At 40.9% G+C, this 25,242-nt stretch overlaps 1 protein-coding gene across 3 annotated transcripts in view; it reads right to left on the minus strand.

Moving 5' to 3' along the window:
* The window catches only part of NSUN6 (NOP2/Sun RNA methyltransferase 6), a 70,179-nt gene that overhangs the window by 4,113 nt on the left and 40,824 nt on the right, over window positions 1–25,242 (minus strand). For all 3 annotated transcript variants that reach the window (XM_020876288.2, XM_020876286.2, XM_070472128.1), the window contains 3 exons: window positions 22,545–22,664; window positions 18,525–18,669; window positions 3,476–3,624 (listed from right to left, as the gene is read on the minus strand). In XM_020876288.2, coding sequence (XP_020731947.2) covers window positions 3,476–3,624; window positions 18,525–18,669; window positions 22,545–22,664 — 414 coding nt within the window. The remainder of the gene's footprint in view (window positions 1–3,475; window positions 3,625–18,524; window positions 18,670–22,544; window positions 22,665–25,242) is intronic.

The following is a 25,242-nucleotide window of genomic DNA, read 5'->3' on the forward strand; positions in this document are numbered from 1 at the left end:
TCAGTTAGGTGTGGAATCCAAAAAAATGATACAAAAGAATTTATGTACAAAAGAGAAACAGGCTCACAGACTTCAAAAACAAGTCTACGATTACCAAAGAGGAAAGGTAGCAGAGACGGATATACTAGGAAGTGGAATTAACATATATATATTACTATGTATATAAATACATAATCAAACAGGAACTACTATATAGCACAGGAACCCTATCAATATTCTGCGATAACTTACATGGGAAAAGAATATGAAAAACAGCATATGTATGTATAACTGATTCACTTTTCTGTACACCTGAAACACAACATTGTAAACCAACTGTACTCCAACATAGCAATGGGTAAAGAAGAGGTGGCACAGACAGACAAGTCAGATTTCAGAAACAAACACAGTTACCAAAGGGGAAAGGTGGAAGGGAGGATAAACTAGGAGTTTGGGATTAATACTTTGGAAAAGACCCTGATGCTGGGAAAGACTGAAGGGAGGAGAAGAAGGGGGCAACAGAGGATGAGATGGTTGGATGGCATCACCGACTCAATGAACATGAGTTTGAGCAAGCTCCGGGAGTTAGTGAAGGACAGGGAAGCCTGGCGTGCTGCAGTCCATGGGGTCGCAAAGCCTAAGACACAACTGAGTGACTGAACTGACTGACTGACCGGGATTAACATACACACACTACTATAAATAAGATGGGCTTCCCCGGTAGCACAGTGGTAAAGAATCCATCTGCCAAGGCAGAAGGCATGGATTAGATCCCTGGGTCAGGAAGATCCCCTGGAGAAGGAAATGGCAACCGGCTCCAATATTCTCACCTGAGAAATCCCATGGACAGAGGAGCCTGGCAGGCTACAGTCCGTGGGATCGTTAAAGAGTTGGACATGACTGAGCAACTAAACAACTATATATGTAAATAACCAACAAGGACCTACTATACAGCACAGGGAACTCTGCTCAATGTTACGTGGCAGCCTGGATGGGAGGGGAGTTTAGGGGAGAATGGATACATGTATATACATATGGCTGAGTCCCTTCACTGTGCACCTAAAACTATCACAACATTGTTAACTGGCTATACCCCAATACAAAATAAAAAGTATAAAAAGAAAAACACGATTACTGAAAAAAAACAATGTTCCTGACCAGATGTATTTCATTAGCTCGGAGCTATTTCAGCCCATCTGGACCAAGACTTTTCCCAATTACGATCATTCAGTTTCATGGGTTTAGATACCATTTTTATGCTGAAAATTCACCATTTCTAGGTGAGACTCCTTTTTTATTTCTGTTCCCATATATTCAACTGCTTTTTCAATATTTTTCCCATCCCACACTGAACACCTACCTTCCTCTGAAGCTTCCCAGAGAAGGATCCCCCCATCCTTCCTGGGGTACAGGCCCCAACCCTGGATCATCTTTTATGCCTCTTTCCCTTACATTCCTGTCCATCAAGTAAATCTTCTTGACTCTACCTTCAGAACAGACCCAGGAGTCTCACAACTCCCACTGCTACAATTCTGCTCCTAGTTTCATGATCTTTTTTCACCTGGATTATTCCAACTGTTTCCCACCTGCTTCATTCCCTGCCCTCCTCCCATCTATTCTCATCACAGCAACTCAAGTGGTGCTTTTAAAACTGCCTCTTCTCAGTTCAAAACCCTTCCCTGGGGAGTTCCCTGGTGGCCAAGGACTCTGCACTTTCACAGCTGGGACCTGGGTTCAATCCCCAGTCAGGAACTGAAACCATGCATGCTCAAAGGGACGGCCAAAAGAACAAGAACATGCATGACAAAGAGTCATACATGACTTAACGACTAAACAAGAGCAACAAAATTTTACCCTAACTTCAAAGTGGGTTGTAGCTATAAGCAAAGCTTCTTTTTCTCTGCTTGCTGTTTTAACTTCCGGGATGTGTTCTCTCAAGACTGTACAGAAGAAAAAACTGAAACAATCCACTCCCAGTGCCACTTTTGGGTAGGAAAGGAGACACCAGGAGTGCTGAAGAGAAAGGCACTCAAAGACAACTTCAGAGAGGGAATAATTGGAGCATATTCGCTGTTGCTGTAGCCTGTATGTTTATAATTAGAGAGCTGAGAGGAAACGGCAGGACTGTCTTCGATCCAATGCTGCCTGCATCCTGGGAAATCCACTAAATCATGTTTGCAAGGCTGAGAGAAATTCCACATGTTTTATCAGGGTCTCCTGTGAAACATCCTGGAGACCAGTTCGAGATGCTAAGCTTGCCTGATCCTTCTACATCCTACACTGGATGCTGTCACGTCCCAATTTCATGAATGAGGTCACCTCTGTTGGATTTCCCACATTTAATTCACTAAGATGATTAGGAACTCTATTAAAAGGCTATTTATTTATCTAATTATCTTTGCCACGCCACATGACATAAGGAATCTTAATTCCCCATTCAGAGATCGAACCTGTGCCCCCTGCAGTGCAAGTGCAGTCTTAGCCACTGGACTACCAGGGAAGACTCAAAAATACTTTATTTTATATCCAAATGTTTTACATCAGTCAGTAACTCTATGTTAACAACCCTCTGCTTTTAAGACAAAGCAGAATGTTTCAAATTCATTCAATATCTCAGAGAAGAAATTTTACTACTGCCTGCAATGAGAGAATGAGTCAACACAAAGGAAGACTAGGTCTCTGGTGCTCTCTGTGTGTGATATATATAAAATCTACCATTTTAAGCATTTTTTTTTTAATCATGAGGCTCCGATTTTTATTAGTACTTTATGAGTGACAGTGGGATGTATGGCAAAAAACATCATCAAAAACCATCATAATATTGCAAAGTAATTATCCTCCAATTACAATAAGCAAAGTGAAGTGAAGTCGCTCAGTCGTGTCCGACTCTTTGCGACCCCATGGATTGTAGCCTGCCAGGCTCCTCCTTCCATGGGATTCTCCAGGCAAGAATACTGGAGTGGGTTGCCATTTCCTTCTCCACATTTTAAGCATTTTTAAGTGTAAAATTCAATGGCATTAAGTATTAATACATTCACACTGTTGTACAACCATCACCATTATCCATCGCCTGAACTCTTCCAAACTGAAACTCTGAACCATGAAACATTAACTCCCCATTCGTCGTCCTGCTCTTTCAGCCTCCGGTAACCTATAGTTTACTTTCTATTTCTATGACTCTGCCTTTTCTAGACACTGTATAAATGAATCACACACACCATTTGGTCCTTTTGTGTCTGGCTTATATAATTCAGCATAATACGTTCAAAATTCATCCATGTTGTAGCTTGCATCAGAATTTCATTCCTTGCCAAGGCTGGCTAAAATTTCATTGTTTGTACAAACCACATTTTACTTATCCATTCATCTACTGATGGACACATGGGTTTTTCCCACATTTTAATTACTGTGAATAATGCTGCTATGAAAACTGCTCTCAGTCTTTAAAATATCAAACTAGGTCATCTTTCTTCCACAACAAAGAAGCATCACATACCACAGTGAAGAGTTTTCGCTGTAATGGTTGATAGGACATCACTTCTTTCAAAGTCCAAGTACAAGCCATGTTTGGCCTCTGTCCCATTCCACTGCAGGGAGCATCGAGAAGAATTCGGTCAAACGATTCTGGTAAGAATGGAGGTTCTCCTGTAAATAAAATTATAAACATATTTGTGGAAGGGCAGAGACAGCTCCAGCACTCTAGGGAATTCTACCAGAGGGCTCCAGGATCTTTCCACGCTGTCTTGGGGGGTGGGGGGGGTGGGGGGCACAGACAGCTTCTGCAGCTAGGAAACCCATCAGTGGGTGGGTGCCAGAACCCACCCTGCTGTCCTATGAGGGCGCAAATACCACCCCCCCCCACACACACACACTGGGAAATCTATCAGCAGGTGCTAGGACCTGCCCACAGTGTCCCAGGAGGGCATGAACAGCTCCCCTAAGACATCTGCCCAGAAGATGGGCTGAAACCGCAGCTGAACCTCAGGGGCTGTGTGAGTAAGAAGGAAGAGCTGAAATCTCTCCTCACAGTGGCTCAAACCGCGAAGTCACGTCTCTGTTGACAGCTTCCTAAACTCAGCACCTACAAAACATCCCAAACTGCTCCTGCAGCTGGGACGGGTCTGGCTCTAGCAGCCGTGGGTCCAAGACTGAACCAGGAAGAGGCAGAAAATAAGAACAGACCAATCATAAGTAACGAAATTGAAACTATAATTAAAAATCTTCCAACAAACAAAAAAGTCCAGAACCAGATGGCTTCATGGGTAAATCCTATTATACATTTAGAGAAGAGCTGACATCTCTCCTTCTCAAAATCTTCCAAAAAACTGCAGAGGAAGGAACACTTTCTAAGCTCAATCTATGAGGCCATCATCAGGCAAGTGTTAGTCACTCAGTCGTGTCCGACTCTTTGCAACCCACCAGGCTCCTTTGCCCATGGGGTTTTCCAGGCAAGAATACTGGAGTGGGCAGCCTTTCCCTTCTCCAGGGGATCTTCTCGATCCAGGGATGGAACCTGGGTCTCCTGCATTGGCAGGTGGATTCTTTATCATTGAGCCACCTGAAAGCAAGATGTGTGTGCAAGTTGCTCAGTCATGTCTTACTCCTTGTGACCCCCATGGGCTGTAGCTGGTTAGGCTTCTCTGTCCATGGGATTTTCCAGGCAAGAACACTGGAGTGGGTTACCATTTCCTTCTCCCCTTCAGACAAAGATACCATCAAAAGAGACAATTACAGGCCAGTATCACTGACAAATACAGACGCAAAAATCCTCAAGAAAACATTAGCAAACCAAATCCAACAACACAGTAAAAGGATCATACACCATGATTAAGTGGGATTTATCCCAGGGATATAAGGATTTTTCAATATCCACAGATCAATCAGTGTGATATATAACATTAAAAAAGTGAAGAATAAAACTATATGATCATCTCTATAGATACAGAAAAAGCTTTCAACAAAATTCAACACTCATTTATGACAAAAACTCTCCAGAAAGTGGGCAGAGAGGGAACATATCTCAACATGAGAAAGGTCATATATGACAAACCCACAACAGACATTACACTCGATGGTAAAAAACTGAAAGCATTTCCACTAAGATCAGGAACAAAACAAAGATGTCCACTCTCACCACTATTATTCAACACAGTTTCGGAAGTCCTAGCCATGGCAAGCAGAGAGGAAAAAGAAATACAAAGAATCCAAATTGGAAAAGAAGTATAACTGACACTGTCTGCAGATGACATGATACTATACATAAAAAATTCTAAAGATCCCACCAGAAAACTACTAGAGCTCATCAATTAATTCAGTAAAGTTGCAGGATACCAAAGTAATACACAGAAATCTCTTGCATTCTTGAACTTCCTTTGTGGCACAGCGGATAAGAATCTGCCTGCCAATGCAGGGGACATAGGTTTGACCCCTGGTCTGGGAAGACTCCACATGTCACAGAGCAACTAAGCCTATCCACCACAACTACTGAAGACTGCATGCTGTAGGGCCAGCTAAGTTGCAACTACTTGAGTCTGCATGCTGCAACTACCGAAGTCCGCACGCCTAGAGCCTGTGCTCCACAAGAGAAGGCACCACAATGAGTCGCCTGCGCACTACAACTATAGAGTAGCCCCTGCTCTCAACAATTACACAAAGCCCATGTGCAGCAATGAAGACCCAGTGCAGCCAAAAATAAACACAGCAATGCGTACGTCTCACACACACAAAAAAGAAATCTCTTGCATTCTTATATGCTAACAATGAAAGATCAGACATAGAAATTAAGGAAACAATCCCATTTACCAGCACATCAAAAAGAATAAAACCCCTAGGAATACATCTACCTAATGAAGCAGAAGATCTGTACTCAGAAACTATAAGATGCTGATGAATGAAATCAGAGATGACACAAATAAAAACATATACCATGTTCTTGGATTGGAAGAATCAATACTGTGAAAATGAGTATACTACCCAAAGCAATCCCCAGATTCAATGCAATTCCTATCAAATTACCAATGACATTTTTCACAGAACTAGAACAAAAAAATTTACAGTCTGTATAAAAACAAAAAAGACCCTGAATAGCCAAAGCAATCTTCACAAGGAAAAACAGAACAGGAAGGCCCTGGCTTCAGACTATACTACAAAGCTCTAGTCATCAAAACAGTATGATACCGGAACAAAAACCTGAAATATAAATCAATGAAGCAAGACAGAAAGTCCAGAGATAAACGCACACACCTATGGTCACCTAATCTGTAACAAAGAGGCAAGAGTATACAATGAAGAAAACACAGCCCCTTCCAATTAGTGGTGCTGAGAAAACTAGCCACTTACATGTAAAAGAATGAAGTTAGAATGAAGTTAGAACACTCCCTAACCCCACACACAAAAATAAACTCAAAATGGATTTAAAACCTAAATGTAAGGCCAGACACTATAAAACTTGTAGAGGAAAACATAGGCAGAACATTCTCTGACATAAATTGCAGCAATATCTTTTTTGATCTGCCTCCTAGAATAATGAAAATAAAAACAAAAATAAACAAGTGAGACCTAAATAAACTTAAAAGCTTTTGCACACCAAAGGAAACCATAAACATAACACAGCCCTCATAATGGGAGACAATATTTGCAAATGAAGCAACTGACGAGGGATTAATTGCCAAAATATACAAACAGCTCATGCAGCTCAATATTAAAAAAAACAAACGACCCAACTGAAATAAGAGCAGAAGACCTAAACAGACATTTCTCCAAGGAAGACATACAATGGACAAAAAGATGGTCAACATGGCTCACTCATTATTCAGTTCAGTCCAGTTCAGTCGCTCAGTCAATTCCGACTCTTTGCAACCCCATGAATCGCAGCACACCAGGCCTCCCTGTCCATCACCAACTACCGGAGTCTACCCAAACTCATGCCCATTGAGTTGGCAATGCCATCCGGCCATCTCATCCTCTCTCGTCCCCTTCTCCTCCTGCCCCCAATCCTTCCCAGCATCAGGGTCTTTTCCAATGAGTCAACTCTTCGCATGAGGTGGCCAAAGTACTGGAGTTTCAGCTTCAGCATCAGTCTTTCCAATGAACACCCAGGACTGATCTCCTTTAGGATGGACTGGTTGGATCTCCTTGCAGTCCAAGGGACTCTCAAGAGTCTTCTCCAACACCACAGTTCAAAAGCATCAATTTTTCTGTGCTCAGCTTTCTTCACAGTCCAACTCTCACATCCATGCATGACCACTGGAAAAACCATAGCCTTGACCAGACGGACCTTTGTTGGCAAAGTAATCTCTCTGCTTTTTAATATGCTATCTAGGTTGGTCATAACTTTCCTTCCAAGGAGTAAGCATCTTTTAATTTCATTGCTGCAGTCACCATCTGCAAAGTCTGACACTGTTTCCACTGTTTCCCCATCTATTTCCCATGAGGTGATGGGACCAGATCCCATGATCTTAGTTTTCTGAATGTTGCACTTTAAGCCAACTTTTTCACTCTCCTCTTTCACTTTCATCAAGAGGCTTTTTAGTTCCTCTTCACTTTCTGCCATAAGTGTGGTGTCATCTGCATATCTGAGGTTATTGATATTTCTCCCGGCAATCTTGATCCCAGCTTGTGCTTCATCCAGCCCAGCGTTTCTCATGATGTACTCTGCATGTAAGTTAAATAAGGAGGGTGACAATATATAGCCTTGACGTACTCCTTTTCCTATTTGGAACCAGTCTGTTGTTCCATGTCCAGTTCTAACTGCTGCTTCCTGACCTGCATACAGGTTTCTCAAGAGGCAGGTCAGGTGGTCTGGCATGCCCATCTCTCTCAGAATTTTCCAAAGTTTATTGTGATCCACACAGTCAAAGGCTTTGGCATAGTCAATAAAGCAGAAATCAAAACTGCAGTGAGGTATCACCTCAAACCAGTCTGAATGGCCATTATAAAAAAATCTACAAACAATAAATGCTGGAGAGGTATGGAAAAAAGGGAAACCCCCTTCCCTGTTAGTGGGAATGTAAACTGGTACAGCCAATATGGAGAACAGCATGGAGGTTCCTTAAAAGACTAAAAATAGAACCACCATATAACCCAGCACTCCCACTCATGAGTATATATCCTCGGAAAACCATAATTCCAAAAGGTACAGGCACCACCTCCTCAATGTTCATCACAGCACTCTTCACAATAGCCAAGACATGAAAGCAACCTAAATGTTCATCAACAGAGGAATGAATAAAGAAGATGTGGTACCCATATGCAATGAATAAAACTCAGCCATAAAAAAGAACAAAATTATGCCATTTACACGAATGGACCTAGAGATTGTCATACTGAGTGAAGTAACAAGTTAGACCCAGAAAGACAAATATGATATTGCTTATATGTGGAATCTAAAAAAAAAAAGGTACACATGAACTTAGTTACAAAACACAAGTAGTGTCACAGATGTGAAAGAAAACACACTCACGGTTACTAGGGGATAAGGTAGGAGGGATAAATTGGGAGAATGGTATTGACATATACACACTGCTATTTATACAGCTAACTAACCAGGTGCTATTGTGTAGCATGGGGAACTCAGTACTCTGTAATGCCCTATATGGGAAAAAAATCTTTTAAAAGGTTGGGTATATGTATATGTATAACTGAATCACTCTGCTGTACACCTTAAACTAATGCAATTTTGTAAAGGAACTATGTGTGCTGTGCTTAGTCACTCAGTGGTATCCGACTCTTTGTGACCCCATGGACTGTAGCCCTCCAGGCTCCTCTGTTCATGGGGATTCTCTAGGCAAAAATACTGGAGTGGGTTGCCATGCCCTCCCTCCAGGGGATCTTCCTGACCCAGGAATCAAACCCAGGTCTCCTGCATTGCAGGCAGAGTTTTTACCATCTGAGCCAACAGAGAAGCCCAAGAATACTGGAGTGGGCAGCCTATCCCTTCTCCAGGGGATCTTCCCAACCCGGGAATTGAATCAGGATCTCCTGCATCGCAGGCAGATCCTTTACAGCTGAACTACCACGGAAGTCCTCCCGTAAAAGTTTTTTTTAAAAAAAAGAAAAACTTAATTGCTCTCTGCCCTATTAGCACAGAAAACTCCTGAGGCAGATGCAATGATCAGGAATTTAAGATCATAATCTAGAATAGAAAGTAATGAGAAACAATCTCTCCATTCAACCAAGTAGCTGGTTAAGCTGATTGATTTACATGTAAAAAAGGTTAAAGATGTCATTATTATTGAATAAACTGATATAGCACAAGCCAAGGTTTAACCAAATGAAACTTAGTACCCTCAATGTCAGAAGCCACACTTCATCAGACCTAGGACCTGAAATTAATTCTAGTCGTTTTAAAGGCTGATATTTTCTTAGGAAATCTTACTGCAGACAACCCCAGAAAGAGAGGGTACCTTTCAGGTTCTAGTCAAACATACCAGTTCTACAATTCCTCAGTCTCCTCACTACTATAACCATGAGAAAGGCTATGCTCTAGAACAAGTCTACATATCCCCAAATCCGATCTCCCACGGGTTTCCCTTTGCATTCACTTACATAACTTTCTCCACTCCAACTTCTCATCTGTTTAGTGTTACTGGAGAAAGTCATGAAACCAAATGGGTCTGCTTATGTATTTATGCTACCTAACTGTAAGATATTACTGCTAACTGATTTTACACTAAGCTAGTTGATTTCCTACAGCACCCACTGCAATGTTTCAAGTCACATCCCAAGAGAACCTTCTGCTTTTCTCTGATTGCAAAACTATTAGACACAAGCTCTTATCAATTTAACTTTTCTCTATCTACAACCATCCTTGCTTTCTGATCAATTGCCTCCAAAGAAATATCTTATCAAGGTAAGCAATTATTTTTAAAATTTTTAACAACTTATTGACCAAAGACTTATTAATACATCTTTTGTTACCTGAATGTTATTGACCAGAAACTTAACAAATTGCTGGCCACAGGCATTAGTTTCTACAAAATTCCCTAGTCGATAATGTGTTAATACCCTGATAAAATCCTCTTGAAAGATATGCCAATTTACACTACCAGTAGCATGAGTGTAATTATGTTATAGAGCTTTTTTTTTTTTCCATTATATGGTCACAGCGTCTTTGTTGCCTTTCTACTAGAGGTTATCTTTTTCTCACTGATTTGTTTAGAAGAGCTCTTTGTACATCAAGGATATTAATCTCACCTTTCTTAAATATTTTACAAATATCCCCCACAATTTGCCACCTGCCATAAGGTTTTTAAACATACATAAATGTTAGGAATTAAATTTATCTTTTTCTTTGCTGAGTTCTATGTTTGCTTTCATGCTTCAAAATCTTCCCCCTTATGAAATCAAATAAATGCTCATCTATATCTGCTTCTAGTTACTTTCCCAGTTTAATTCCTGACAGTAAGCTTTAATCCATGTTGAAGTTACTTTTGTATATAATCCTTTCTCCCCACTGTGCAAAAAAAAATCATCTCAGAGCTATTTATCGACAAATTTACTCTTCCCTCCAGGTTTGAAAAGCTAATTTTATCATATGCTAAATTCATATCGACATTTGAACCTATTTCTAAGGCTATCTGTTCTGCTCCAAATATCCTAGTAATTAAGCTCTATTTGGGCTTCCCTGGTGGCTCAGACGGTAAAGGCTCTGCCTGCAATGTGGGAGATCCAGGTTTGATCCCTGGGTCGGGAAGATCCCCTGGAGAGGGAAATGGCAACCCACTCCAGTACTCAAGCCTGGTAGGCTCCTCAGTCCATGGGGTCGCAAAGAGTCGGACACGACTGAGCGACTTCACTTAAGCTCTATTTTCCTGAGCTCCAAGTTAACCCATTTCTACTCTGCTGTGTGATGCTGAGGTGGGAACTCTGAACTACAATACTTCCTTGCCTGTTGATTTCAAGATTCACCAACAGGAGGCAGAGAAGCAATGAAGGTGGACAGAGGTTGAACAGTAAGAGGGGTAGAGGATAGGAAATGATCCTTCCTGAAGGCTTCTTGTCTCTGTCTAAACAATCCCAGGCACAGCCCTTTGCCTCAGCAGCTACAGTTTCCAGCTTTTTCCCTTAGGTATCACGAAGTGGATAGAGCCCCCTACCTCAAACAGCAAGTTCCAGCTACCGGAGATCACCTGCTCTGAATCCTGAGTAGCAGCTAGGTAACACCCCTTTCCTTCGAGTTTTTGAGTCCTGGCCCCAGGGAGCCCCTCCCCTAAACTTTATGGAGAATCCAGAAATAAACCGTGCACTTACTTACAGTCAACGAACCTATGGCAAAGAAGGCTAAAATATACAGAGGAAGAAAAAGAAAGTTTTCAATAAGTGATCTCGGGAAAACTGGACAACAACATGCAAAAGAATGAAGTTAGAACATTTTCTCACACTGTGTATTTAAAAAAAGAAAAAACTCAAAATGGATAAAAGTCCTAAATGTATGACCAGAAACCACAAAACTCCTCAAGAAAACATTAGGTAGTACACTCTTTTATAGAAGTCTTAGCAATTTTGTTTCACCTCAGCCAAGGAAAATGAAAGCAAAAATAAACAAACGGGACTTAATCAAACCTAAAAGCTATTGCACAGAAAAAACTACCAACAAAACAAAAAGACAAGCCATTGAACTGGAGTAAACGAACTGTCTCATAAGGGTTAAAATCCAAAGTACATAATGAACTCATAATACTCAATATCAAAAAACCAAAAGCCACTCAATTAAAAAGTTGAGTAGAGAAGTCCCTGGTGATCTGATGGTTAAGAACCCACCTGCCAACGCAGGGGACACAGATTTGAACCCTGGCCCAGGAAGATCCCACATGCTGCAGAGCAACTAAGCCCATGCACCACTGAGCCAGTGCTCTAGAGCCCGTGGGCCGCAACTACTGAGGCCCACAAATCCTGGACTCTGTGCTCTCCAACAAGAGAAGCCACCACAATGAGAAGCCTGCATACTGCAACTAAGAGCAGCCCCCATTCACTCCAACTGAAAAAGCCTGCACGCGGTAATGAAGACCCAGCGTGGCCAAAAATAAATAAATAAATCTTTTTCTTTTAAATGAGCAAAGAACCTGAACAGGCATTTTTCCAAAGACAAATAGATGGCCAACAGACACATGAAGAGATGCTCAACATCACAAATCATCAGGCAAATGCAAACAAAAACTACAATGAGATATCATCTCACATCTATCAGAATTCATGTATGCTCAGCTGCTTCAGTCATGTCCAACTCTTTGCGACCTCATAGACTGTAGCCCACCACACTCCTCTGTCCATGGGATTCTCCAGGCAAGAATACTGGAGCAAGTTGCCATTCCTTTCTCCAGGGGATCTTCCCAACCCAGGGATTGAACTTGAGTCTCCAGTATTGCAGGTGGATTCTTTACTACTGAGCCACCGGGGAAGAATGGCTGTAGTTAAAAAGACAAGAAATAACAAGTGTAGGCAAGGATGTGGAGAAAAGGTAACCCTCCTACACTGTTGGTGGGACTGTAAACTCATGCAACCATGATGGGAAACAGTATAAAGATTCCTCAAAAAAATACATTAAAAACAGAACCACTACTGATGAAAAGGACAAAGCAGCAGAAGACCAAAGAGGATAGGGAACACTTTCAACATTATAAACCAACTAGACCTACCAGATAGGTTTTCCCACAGAAAACTCTATGTAACAGTAGAATACATACTTCTCTCCAGTGCACGTGGATCATTTTCTAGGACAAACCATAAGCAAGGCCATAATACAAAGCTCAACAAATGTAAAAAAGGTTAAACTCATACAATATTTGTTCTCCCACTGAAAGGAGATGAAAATAAAAGTTATTAATAGAATGAAATTTAGGAAATTCCAAGCATGTGAAAATTTTAAAGCATGCTCCTAAATAACCACAGGTCAAAGGAATGACAGGTATATATCATAAAATGCTCTGATGTGAATGAAAACACAGTATACTAAATCTTATAGGAAGTAGTGAAATAATATTCACAGGGACATTTATAACTATAAATACCTACATCAAAAAATCTCAAACCAACAACTCAGTCCTTCCATTCTTAAGACACTGAAAAAAGATGAGCAAAGTAAAAATAAAGCAGGAAAAAAAAAAAGAAAGAAAACAATAAAAATTAAGAGTGGAAATTAATGTAACAGAGAAAAGAAAAAATGAGAGATTCAACAAAACTGAAAGCTGGCTCTTTGAAAAACATCAACAATATTGACAAAACTTTAGCTAGATGGACCAAGAAAGAAGATTCGAAATACTAAAATCGGTAATTAAAGGGGGACACTGCTCCTGGTCTTAAAGAAGTAAAACTGATTATAAAGGAATACTATAAACTGTACTGTTGTGGTTTAGTCACTCAGTTGAGTCTGACTCTTTGTTGCCCCATGGCCTGCCAGGTTCCTCTTGTCTATGGAATTTTAGAATACTGGAGTGGGTTGCCATTTCCTTCTCCAATAAACTGTATAAATAACTTAAATGGACAAATTACTAAAAAGATACACAAACTACTGAAATTGATACAAGAAAGAGAAAATGTGAATAAACCTATAATAAGCAGAGACTGAAACATTTTTTTAAATCCCACAAAGAAAAGCCCAGGCCCAGACAACTTCACTAATGAATCCACCAAACTTAAATAATACCAAGTCTTCAAAAATTCTTTCAAAAACATAAGAGAAAAGCACAATCTCTCAATCTCCAACTCATTCTATGAGACCAGAGATACCAAAACCTAACAAAGATATCCCAAGAAAGAAAACCACAGACCAGTATCTCTTACAAACATGGACATAAATATTCACAATGAAATACACACAAACTCAATCCAACAATATATGAAAAAGATTATACACTATGCCCAAGTGGGATTTATCTCAGGAATGAAAGGCTGACTCAAAAATCTGAAAAGTAATCGAATAAAGGTCAAAACCCACATGATCATCTGAGTAAGACACAGAAAAAGCATCTGACAAAATCCAACACCATTTCATGATTTAAAATATCCAACAAACTAGAAATAGTAGTAAATTTCTCAACCTGATAAAGGTTATCTATGAGAAACCTACAGCTTTAAGCCACTTGAAAAAAGACTAATCAGGAACCAGATATGGAGGATCCCTGTCACCACTTCTATTCAGCACTGTACTAAGGTTCTAGAAAGGGCAATGAGGCAATGAAATGGAACAAAAGGCATCCAGATTAGCAAAGAAGAAACTGCAGATGAACTAACTTGAAAGACTCATAATTCCCAATTTCAAAATTTCCAACATGGGCTTTCCTGGTGGTCTAGTGGTTAAGAATCCGCCTGCTAATGCAGGGGACGTGGGTTCAACCCCTGGTCCAGGAAGATTCCACATGCCAGGGGCCAACTAACTCCATGCACCACAACCCATGCTCCACGCCCATCCTCTGCCACAGAGAGACCACCGTCAGGAGAGTCAGTGCACTGCAATGAGGAGTAGCCCTCACTCTCTGCAACGAGAGAAAAGACAACACGAACAGAGAGAAAGATACCCCAAGTTCTCCAACTGGAAGAATCAATATTGTCAAAATGACTGTACTACCCAAAGCAATAGGTAGATTTAATGCAAATTACCAATGGTATTTTCTACAGAACTAGAGAAAAAAATCTTAAAATTTGTATGGAAACACAAAAGGCCCCAAACAGCCAAAGCAATCTTTTTTTTTTCCCATTTATTTTTATTAGTTGGAGGCTAATTACTTTACAATATTGTAGTGGTTTTTGCCATACATTGACATGAATCAGCCATGGATTTACATGTATTCCCCATCCAGATCCCCCCTCCCACCTCCCTCTCCATGCCATCCCTCTAAGCAATCTTGAGAAAGAAAAACAGCTGGGGAACAGGCTCCCTGACTTCAGACTATACTACAAAGCCACAGTGATCAGAATAGTACGGTACTGGCATTTACAAAAGAAATATAGATCAATGGAATAGGCAGAAAGCCAAGAAATAAACCTATGTATCTATGGGCAATTAATCTACAACAAAGGAAGAAAGTCTATACAATGGACAGCCTCTTCCAGAAATAGCACTGATAAAATGGGACAGCTACATTCTTAAACACCATACACAAAAATAAACTCAGAATGGATTAAAAACCTAAATGTTAGACTGGATAATATAAAACTCTTAAGAGAAAAACACAGGCAGAACACTATCTGACATAAATCACAGCAATATCTTTTTCAATCCATCTCCTAGAGTAATGGAAAAAAAAAGAAAACAAACAAATGGGACCTAGTTAAGCTCAGAAGATTCTGTATAGCAAAGCAAACCATAAACAAAAGGCAACCCACAGAATGGGAGAAAATGTTTGCAAACCACGTGACCAACAAGGGATTAATCTCCAAAATTTACAAACAGGCCATATAACACAATATCAAAAAAAAAATTTTTTTTTAAGCAAAAAATGGGGAAAAACTCTAAAAAAACACTTCTCCAAGGAGACAGACAGATGGCCAAGAGGCACAGGAAAAGATACTCAATATAACTAATTACTAGAGAACTGCAAATCAAAACTACAATAAGATATCACCTCATACCAGTCAGAATGGCCATCATCAACAAATGACCAACAATAAATGGTGGAGAGGGTGTGGAGAAAAAGGAACCCTCCTACACTGTTGGTGGGAATGTAAACTGGTACAGCCACTATGGAGAACAGTATGGAGGTTCCTTAAAAAACTAAAAACAGAGCTATCATATAATCCAGCAACCCCACTTCTGGGCCTATATCCAGAGAAAAACATGGTTCAAAAGGATATATGCACCCAATGTTCAGCACCATTTACAACAGCAAATACATGGAACCAATCTAAATGTCCACTGACTGATGAATGTATAAAGAAGATGTGGTATACATATCCAATGGAGTATTACTCAGCCATTAAAAAGAACTAAATAATGCCATCTGTGGTAACATGAATGGACCTGGAGATTATCATGCTAAATGAAGTCAAGTCAGACAAAGATAAATATCCTATGGCATTACTTATATGCAGAATCCAAAACAATGATACAAATGAACTCATTTACAAAACAGAAACAGACTCACAGACTTAGAGAACAAATTTATGACTGCTAAAGGGAAAGGGTGTGGAGGAGGGATAGATTGGGAGTTTGGGCCTGACATACACACAATGCTGTATTTAAATTAGATAACGAACAAGGGCCTACTGTACAGCTCAAGGATCTCTGCTCAATACTCTGTAATAACCTAAATTGGAAAAGAATAGATACATGTATACATATATCTGATGCTGAAGCTGAAACTCCAATACTTTGGCCACCTGATGCAAAGACTGATTCATTTGAAAAGACCCTGATGCTGGGAAAGATTGAAGGCAGGAGGAGAAGGGGATGACAGAGGATGAGATAGTTGGATGGCATCACCAACTCAATGGACATGAGTTTGAGTAAACTCCGGGAGCTGGTGATGGACAGGAAGGCCTGGCGTGCTGCAGTCCATGAGTTCACAAGAAGTTGAACATGACTGAGCAACTGAACTGAACTGATATATATAATAACCACTTTGCTGTACACTGAAACTAACACATTGTTAATCACCTATACTCCAATATAAAATAAAAATTTAAAAGTCACATGAATCAAGCAAGAATATACAATGGAGAAAAGACAGCCTCTTCAATAAGAAGTGCTTGGAAAACTGGACAGCTACACATAAAAGAATAAAACCAGAACACTTTCTAATACCAGACACAAAAATAAACTCAAAAGGGATTAAAGATGTAAAATAAGACCTAAGACCTATAGTAAGATAAGACACTATAAAGCTATTAGAGGGAAACAGGAGGAACATTCTTTGACATAAATGGCATCGAGATCCTCTCTGACCCACCTCCTAGGGTAAATGAAATAAAAGAAGCCCTGTACAGAAAAGGAAACCATAAACAGGACAAAAAGACAACCCTCAGATTGTGCGAAAGTAACTGCAAATGAAGCAAGAGACAAAGGATTAATCTCCAAAACATACAGCAGCTCATGAGGCTCAATATCAAAATAACAAACAACTCCATCAAAAATGAGTGGAAGACCAAAACAGGTATTTCTCCAAAGAAGACATACAGATGGTCAACAAACACATAAAAAGACACTCAACATCGCTCCTTATTAAAGAAATGCAAATCAAACTACAAGCAGTTATCTCCGCAAACCAGTCAGAATGGCCACCATCAAACAATCTACAAATAATAAATACTGGAGAGGGTGTGGATAAAAGGGAACCTTCTTTTACTGTTGGTGGGAATATAAATTGATATAACCACTACGGAGGACAGTATGAAGGTTCTGTAAAAAACTCAAAATAGAACTACCATGTGACCCAGCAATCCCACTACTGGGCACATACCCTGAGAAAACCATAATTCAAAGAGATACACGTGCCTCAACATTCACTGCAGCACTATTTACAGTAGCCAGGACATGGAAGCAACCTAGCTGTCTATAGACAGATGAATACAAGAAGAAGATGTGATACATGTATCAATGGAATATTACTCAGCCATAAAAAGTAACAAAATTGGGTCATCTGCAGTGATGCGGCTGAACCTAGAGTCTGTCACACAGAGTGAAGTAAATGAGGAAAACAAATATCATATATTAACACATATATATGGAAACTAGATAAATGGTACTGATGAACTTATCTGCAGGAGAGGAAGAGACATAGACATAGAGAACAGACTTGTGCACACAGCAGGGGAAGGAGAGAATGGAACAAGCTGAGAAAGTAGTACTGACATATATACACCACCATGTGTAAAACACACAGCTGGTGGACGTTTCTGTGAAACACTGGGAGCCTGGGGCTCTGTAGGGACCTCGAGGGGTGGGATGTGGGGTTGGGAGGGAGGCTCAGGAGGCAGGAGATGTGTGTACACATACAGCTGATTCACAGTGTTGTACAGCAGAAACACAAAATTGTAAAGTAATTATCCTCCAATTAAAAAATTGCCTTTTACAAATCACATGAATCACAGCATCTAATCAATAAACATTCTAGGAAAACAATGCCCATAATTGATTAAAATATGCAAGTTCCATGAGTACTTTACAAAATAAAGTCTAAATAGAAACAAAGATATAGAAACAGAGTTAACCAATGCAATATTTTATTCCAGAACAAGAATCATTGCAGTTTTTCCTTTCTAGTTCTATATATCACCAATTCCTCAAGAAAAATGAAACACGAAGAATCATCAAACTGAAAGGCTCACATCGAATCTCAACTTCCTGAGCTGTAATATGAAACTAAAACAAATAGGCTAAGAACAAAGAGTTTGACCAAGTCTTGGAGGTTTGATTCTGTATTTAAAATTGGATATTCAAAGATGAGATGAAAAGCAAAAAAAAGACATCTATTATGCCAAAATATCTTAGATCCATGACAGAGTTTCAAGGCCCTATGGATATTTAGGAGCTGGCACAAAGGCAGCAAAATCTGACTGTTTGTATGTAAATACCAATTACAGAATCCTTTGAAAGATAAAATTTAACTCACCGTCTGTGTCCTTAACCATATCAAGTTTAAGGGCCTTTGTTCCATCAAAGCAAAATGCCCGGATGGAATTCAATCCTAACAATAATGCATTCTGCTTTATTTTTTCTACTTTGTTGGATATTTTATCCAGTGCTATCACTTCTCCCTAAAAAAAAAGAAAGAAAGAAAGAAAGAAGCATAAAAAAGTGCAAATACAAAGGAATCATGAAAATTATCAAAGAAAAAAACTCATGAATAATTATACTCCTCCCCACTTTCCTGCTTCCCCCAGTTTTAAAGGTGAATTCATCATCCAAAGGTATACTAAATTTATACCAACTACCTATTAAGCATTTCCTTTTAAAGAACACAATCTTGCCAGATAATTTTCTTATAATGCCCATCTACTTTTACTCCACAGAACTCAAAACTGAGCAGCAGTGTTAGCAATCTTCTCCCAGGTGGTGCTAACGGTAAAGAACCTGCCTGCCGATGCAGGAGATGCAGGAGACGTGGGCTCAATCCCTGGGTCTGGAAGATGCCCTGGAGGACAGCAGGGCAACCCCTACAGTCTTCCTGCCTGAGGAGCCTGGCGGGCTACAGCCCGTGGGGTCACAGACTCAGACACGGCTGAAGCGACTTATCACACAAAGAAACTTTAAAATATCCATTTGAGATAAATATTAAAATATCACCAATGTGATGTGCCCTGCTCACCTCTGGAAGAGCATGTTTTTCTGAGACATTTGCCTTCTAAAACCCTGAGATACAGACGAATGTTACTTGTACAATCAGCCTTCACCCCAGTACTTTCTGAGCTATGTACACATAACAAAATTCATGTGAATTCTGACAAAAGACAGAAAAATATAAGCCTGTATCACAGCAAAATGTTCTGAGCTATAAAAAATAGTTCAAAAATAACACTTTAAGTCAAAGTCAATAGGGACTTTCCTGGCAGTCCAGAGGTTAAGACTTCATGTTCCAAGGCAGGGGGTGCAGGTTTGATTCCCCAGCTGGGGAGCTAAGATCACACATGCAGTGGGCAGCCAAAAAAAGAAAACATGAAAAAACAGAAATAATATTGCAACAAATTCAATACTTTCAAAATGGTCCATATTAAAAAAAAAAAATCTTTAAAAAAAGTCATTAAAGACAAGAGGCTACAGTTTCCTGAATAGGCTGTGATATTAACAGTCAAAGCTACGGTTTCTCCAGAAGTCATGTATGTGATGAATTAGACCATAAAGAAGGCTGAGCACTTAAGAATTGATGCTTTTGAACTTTGGTGTTAGAGAAGACTCTTGAGAGTCCCTTGGACTGCAAGGAGATCAAATCTGTCAATCCTAAAGGAAATTAGTCCTGAATATTCATCGGAAGGACTGATGTTGAAACTGAAGCTCCAATACTTTGGCCACCTGATGCCAAGAACTGGCTCATTTGAAAAGACCCTGATGCTGGGAAAAATTGAAGGCAGGAGAAGAGGATGACAGAGGATGAGATGGTTGGATGGCATCACTGACTCGATGGACATGAATTTGAGCAAGCTCCGGGAGTTGGTGATGGACAGGGAGGCCTGGCATGCTGTGGTCCATGAGGTCGCAAAGTCGGACATGACTGAGCAACTAAACTGAACTGTGATAGTCACATGGTATTTTAAAACCATGTGAAATGGTTTTAAAACTCTTGTGAAATGGTTCGGCAGAGATAGTGACACAAGCTCTTCAATGTATTTTGCTTTTTTTCCCTTCTTGTGTGACATATGCACTGACTGCATAGACTATACAGTACTGAAGATTTGCTGATCATGTTCCTGGAGATGACACCAGGTTGAGCAGTCAGCACCATTCCAATTAATATTGTGATGGACAGGAAAACCATTTCAAGTGAGTGGAACTGGAAAAGTAGGCAAAAACCCCCAGAATAAGGTTCCAGTGTAACTACAGTGAAGGAGAAAGTGCACTGGCTGGAGGTTGCTTTTACCGAAGTACGAGACAGGAGGCTCCACTTACACAAAGTCTGATTAACTATATTAAAACAAATTAACAATGACAACAAATCAAAAGCAGTAATGAAATCTGGGATTCAATTCTGACTCAATTATTTCTATTCAGGTTCCTGGGGTGCTGGCCCACTGGGAGGTTGCCTAAACAGCCCCAATTTTTCAAGTCTTCACATATTCTCATCCTCTGCTGTTGACCTTGCAACACTCGGCTGGTCCCAGCTGGTCTCAGCCACGTGGTTTCCACTGGCCAATAGGATGACAGCAAAGGTGATGTAGGCAGAGATGCGAAAAGCACTCCAAAAGCATCCTTGCTCTGTGCTGTCCTCTGCCACTGCTGACCCTCACTTCTGCCCTCGGCTGGGCGAGCACCCTGGCCCCATAGGGACCAGAAGCAAGACACTCCAGTGGCGTCAGCTGAGCCAATACCATCCAACCCAAGTAAGTGAGCCCACCAACGTCATCAGAACCTCTGGCTAACCCATCACTGACAGTGCTAGAGCCAGGCAGGCTGGGATCGACTGAATCACAGAGACTCCAGAATGGACTCAGGAGTAAGCCGTAAGCCAGCCAGGCTGTGTGGCTGTTTTTAAACAACACTGATGCTGAAGCTGAAGGCCACCTGATATGAAGAGTCAACTCGCTGGAAGAGACCCTGATGTTGGGAAAGATTGAAGGCAGAAGGAGAAAAGGACGACAAAGGATGAGATGGTTGGATGGCATCACTAACTGAGTTTGAGCAAACTCCAGGAGACAGTGAAGGACAGGGAAGCCTGGTGTGCTGCAGTCCATGGGGTTGCAAAGAGTCGGACATGACTGAGCAACTGAACAACAACATGGTTGATTTTTCCCTGCCAAATGCACTCTTCTCAGAGTCCTCCCAATCCAGCAGCTCCGTCTCTCCAGGTTCTCTGGCCAAAAACCTAAGGAGTCACCCTCGGTTAGTCTTTCATTTCACAACCCACATCCAACCCACCAACAACTCCTAATAGCTCCAGCTTGAAAATACAGCCAGAACCTGCCCAACTTCTCACCCCCTCTGTGATGTCTCCTGAATTACTGTCTCCTGAGGTGGAGCTTGTCTGAGGCCTCGGCCAATGTAGGAAGCAATCTCCCATCTCCGGGGCAGGTGTGAAGTCCCCTCAGACCCTGGCAAAGCTCCTCCACCAAAACGTCTCGGGCCTGACCCCATCTCTGATTCTCTCCCTCATCACTTAGCCCACACAGCAAAACTATGCAGGTTCCCCCCAAAAGTCAAGACAGCCTCCAGCTCCAGTGTATTCACTCTTATCATTTCCTCTCACTGAAACATCCTTCCCACCTGTAAATCTTTCCCAAATACCACGTTCCCAGGGCGGCTCTCCCTTGCTACCCACATGAAACTACAAACTCACTCTCCCTTCTTGCTGTATTCCCAAGCCCCAGAACCCTCCCTTTGTTTCACCACAGCCCTTACCACAATTACATATGCCTTATCTTCTATTTATTTGTTATCTGTGTCCCTTTACTGGAATGTAAGCTCCATGAAGAAGGACATTTTGGTCACTCTGGTTTATTGGTGTAACCCAGTACTCATCATAAGGATAAGTATTTTTTTTAATCAGTCCAGCAATCAATTAAAATCTGACTCTTGATCAAGAAAGCTGTAAGTTCATTGCCTCATTTTAGATTCCTTTGCTGTCCACCTGAAACTATCACATTATTAATCAGCTATACTCCAATATAAAATAATTTTTTTTTAAAGAAAGCAAGCTATTGTAACTGAAGCTACTAGCATGTATATTTTAGGAACCATCAGGTTTTATGGAATTTGAAACAAACAGGAAAGGTAACATCAACTCGCACACATTTCTTGAGCTGAAGAATCTCAGTTGAAGAACAGAGTGGTTACAAAGCCACACAGCTTTAAACACAGCAAATATGCATATGGAGGAAAAAGCAGTCAAATCTGAGCTACAGTGATCCAAGGACAGGCTTTTCTTTTGGGACAATGACACAAGTGACACACCATGAGCAGTTCTGCACACAGTAGGCCTCACCTGATCGTGCATGAGTGCTGCAATGTGTGTTGTCTTGCCTCCGGGTGCTGCACACAAATCTAGAATCTTCTCTCCAGGCTGAGGATCCAGAACATGACTTACTACAGCAGATGGCAAATTCTATAAGGAAAAAATAAAATCATCAGCGGTCAATGACTCTAGATCACTTTAAATTTCAGAAGCAGAGAAAGCAGAGATTACTGGAGGGACTTCCGTGGTGGTCTAGTGCTTAGGAATCTGCCTGCCAATGCTGAGGACGTAGGTTCGATCCCTGGTCCAGGAAGATTCCACGTGCCGTAGAGCAACTAAACCCGCACACTGCAACTAGAGAGTAGCCCCTGCACCACAATGAGATAAAGCTCGTGCTCAGTAACAAAGACCCAGAGCAGCCATAAAAAAAATAAATAATTTTTAAAAAGAGATTACCGGAGGTAGCCCAGTACAACATCCTCAGCCAAGAGTATGTTTTTTGTAAATATACCAGTGTCAGAAAATTCTTAATTTCCCAGAGTATCTTGTGATCTCACAGGCATCCATACACACAAACACACACATGCATGACGCATTTCCCCAACCAATTCACCAAAAAATGCACACTGTCCTTTTTCAATTCAGTGGTTCTCAACATCCTGGAGGTGAGAGATGTCTTATAAGTGTGAAAAACCTTCCTGTCTTTTTACCCAGGAAATGTACAAAACCTTGCCATATGAGGTGCTTTGCTAATTCCAACCTAAGAATCTTCGTTTTATGCCACTGATGCCTCTTAAAGCCATATCTGGGTTCCTATCTCCCCACCACGACCACACTTCAGCAACAGAAAGTGAAAACATTTTAGCTATTTCTGGTTGGCACTCAGAAATATATTATGAAAGATTACACAAGTCAAAAGCACCTCCATCTATAGGTATAATTTTTCACTAAATTATTAACACATTATTAGTATTCACTATATAAAGACTGGAGGATGGTGGGTCAGCCTTCAGTATGATAGAATAACATTACATAATCATTTATTTTCAAAATTGCTTGGCAGGAAAAAAAAATAAGAGGTTAACAAGCATAGGGCTACTTTTTATTTATTTTTTTAATGTTTTAGGCCACACCATGAGGCATCCGGGGATTGGATCTGTAGCCCCTACACTGTGAGCAGGAAGTCCTAAACACTGGACCACCAGGGAAATAAAGCATGCGTGCTGTTTTTTAAGTTCAAAGGTTTCCATTCATTCTCACGATGAAACACATCAATTCATAGGTACTCAGAAACTTGAGAGGGTTACAGTGCTCAAGTGAATCCAAGATCACCCCTTCAAAAGAGAAAACCAACGGTGAGGAAGGAGACACAGACAAGCAAGCTCTCCTTCCCTCTGTGCACAGATGGGTGTACCCCGAGTATTAGCACCAACACACACGTCACTGCCCTGCGGCCTCAGTGTCATGCAGCTGATGACAGCATTTTTACCGAATGTGTTTAAAGTGTTGTCTCACTGGCCACTGAAATTCAGAGCCTTTTTGCTTATTACAATGCCACCTGCAACAAAGAAACCAGACCAGCTCAGCAAAGCTGACAGGGAGCTCATCATCTGGGTGATCAGCCTAGCCAACAGGTGCTCACACAGCGTGGTCATCCACAGTGCCCAGTAAAGGGTCTTCTCGAAGGACCCAGTGCTCTCTGACCAGGTCTGCGTTAACTACAGGAAGTCGGACCTCCCTGCCCAGGAAAAGGCAATGCTGGAATGGGTGCTTGCTATTTCCCAAGCTGATGACGTAACAGATGACTGTGTCAAAAAGCTCCAGGTGCACAGCCTCAACCAAGAAGATACCTGGGACATAGCTGCAATTTCAGTTTTTTATGCCATGTCCAATCACCTCGCTCATTTTGTCAATCTTGTTCCCAACAAAGAATTCTATTGAATGGGCTGAACCAATGATGTCAAAGACACCAGGAGTGAACCTGCTGCTCAGAAAATTTAAAGACCTGAACAGAAAGATCAATGTTTACATTTCTAGCACGTTACATCACAGGACACCACTTGGGAAGGAATTTTTTTTTTTTAATATTGAATCAACAGATAGGAAAGAAAGCAAATACATTTGTCTGCTGCCTGCTTGATGAGATAGATCCTAAGAAACATTTGACATCTGGGTCTAGGGAAGCCGTTTACATTTTTACTTTTGTTGTGATCTGAAAGGAACATCAGGAGCAAAGGAGTTTGGATGATGCTTAGGGCATTTTTGATGAACTGATTGACATCTGTGACTTCCAGCAATAGCTGAACATTTTTTAGCTTTTAAAAAGTATAGCTACATAGAAATTGGTCTATACAGACTGGTTTGAAATAAATTCCTGGTTAACACGATGGTATTTGAAGGCTCTGAGGACTTCCCCAGGTGGCACAGGAATCCACTGCCAATCCAGAGGACACGGGTTCAATCCCTGGTCTGGGAAGACTCCATGTGCCACAGAGAAACTAACCCCATGTGCAACAGCTACTGAAGCCTGTGTGCCTGGAGCCTGTGCCCCACAACAAGAGAAGCCCCCGCAATGAGAAGCCCACATACCTCAACTAGAGAAAAGCCCACACAGCAAAGAAAACCCAACACAGCCAAAAATAAAAACAACTTTTTTAATTGTTAAAAAAAAAGGGGGGGGGGCTGAAAGGCAGTGGGTAAATAAAAGCAGGCACAAAGTTATTCTTTC

This window comes from Odocoileus virginianus, chromosome 9, assembly GCF_023699985.2.
Source record: "Odocoileus virginianus isolate 20LAN1187 ecotype Illinois chromosome 9, Ovbor_1.2, whole genome shotgun sequence".
Classification (NCBI taxonomy): domain Eukaryota; kingdom Metazoa; phylum Chordata; class Mammalia; order Artiodactyla; family Cervidae; genus Odocoileus; species Odocoileus virginianus.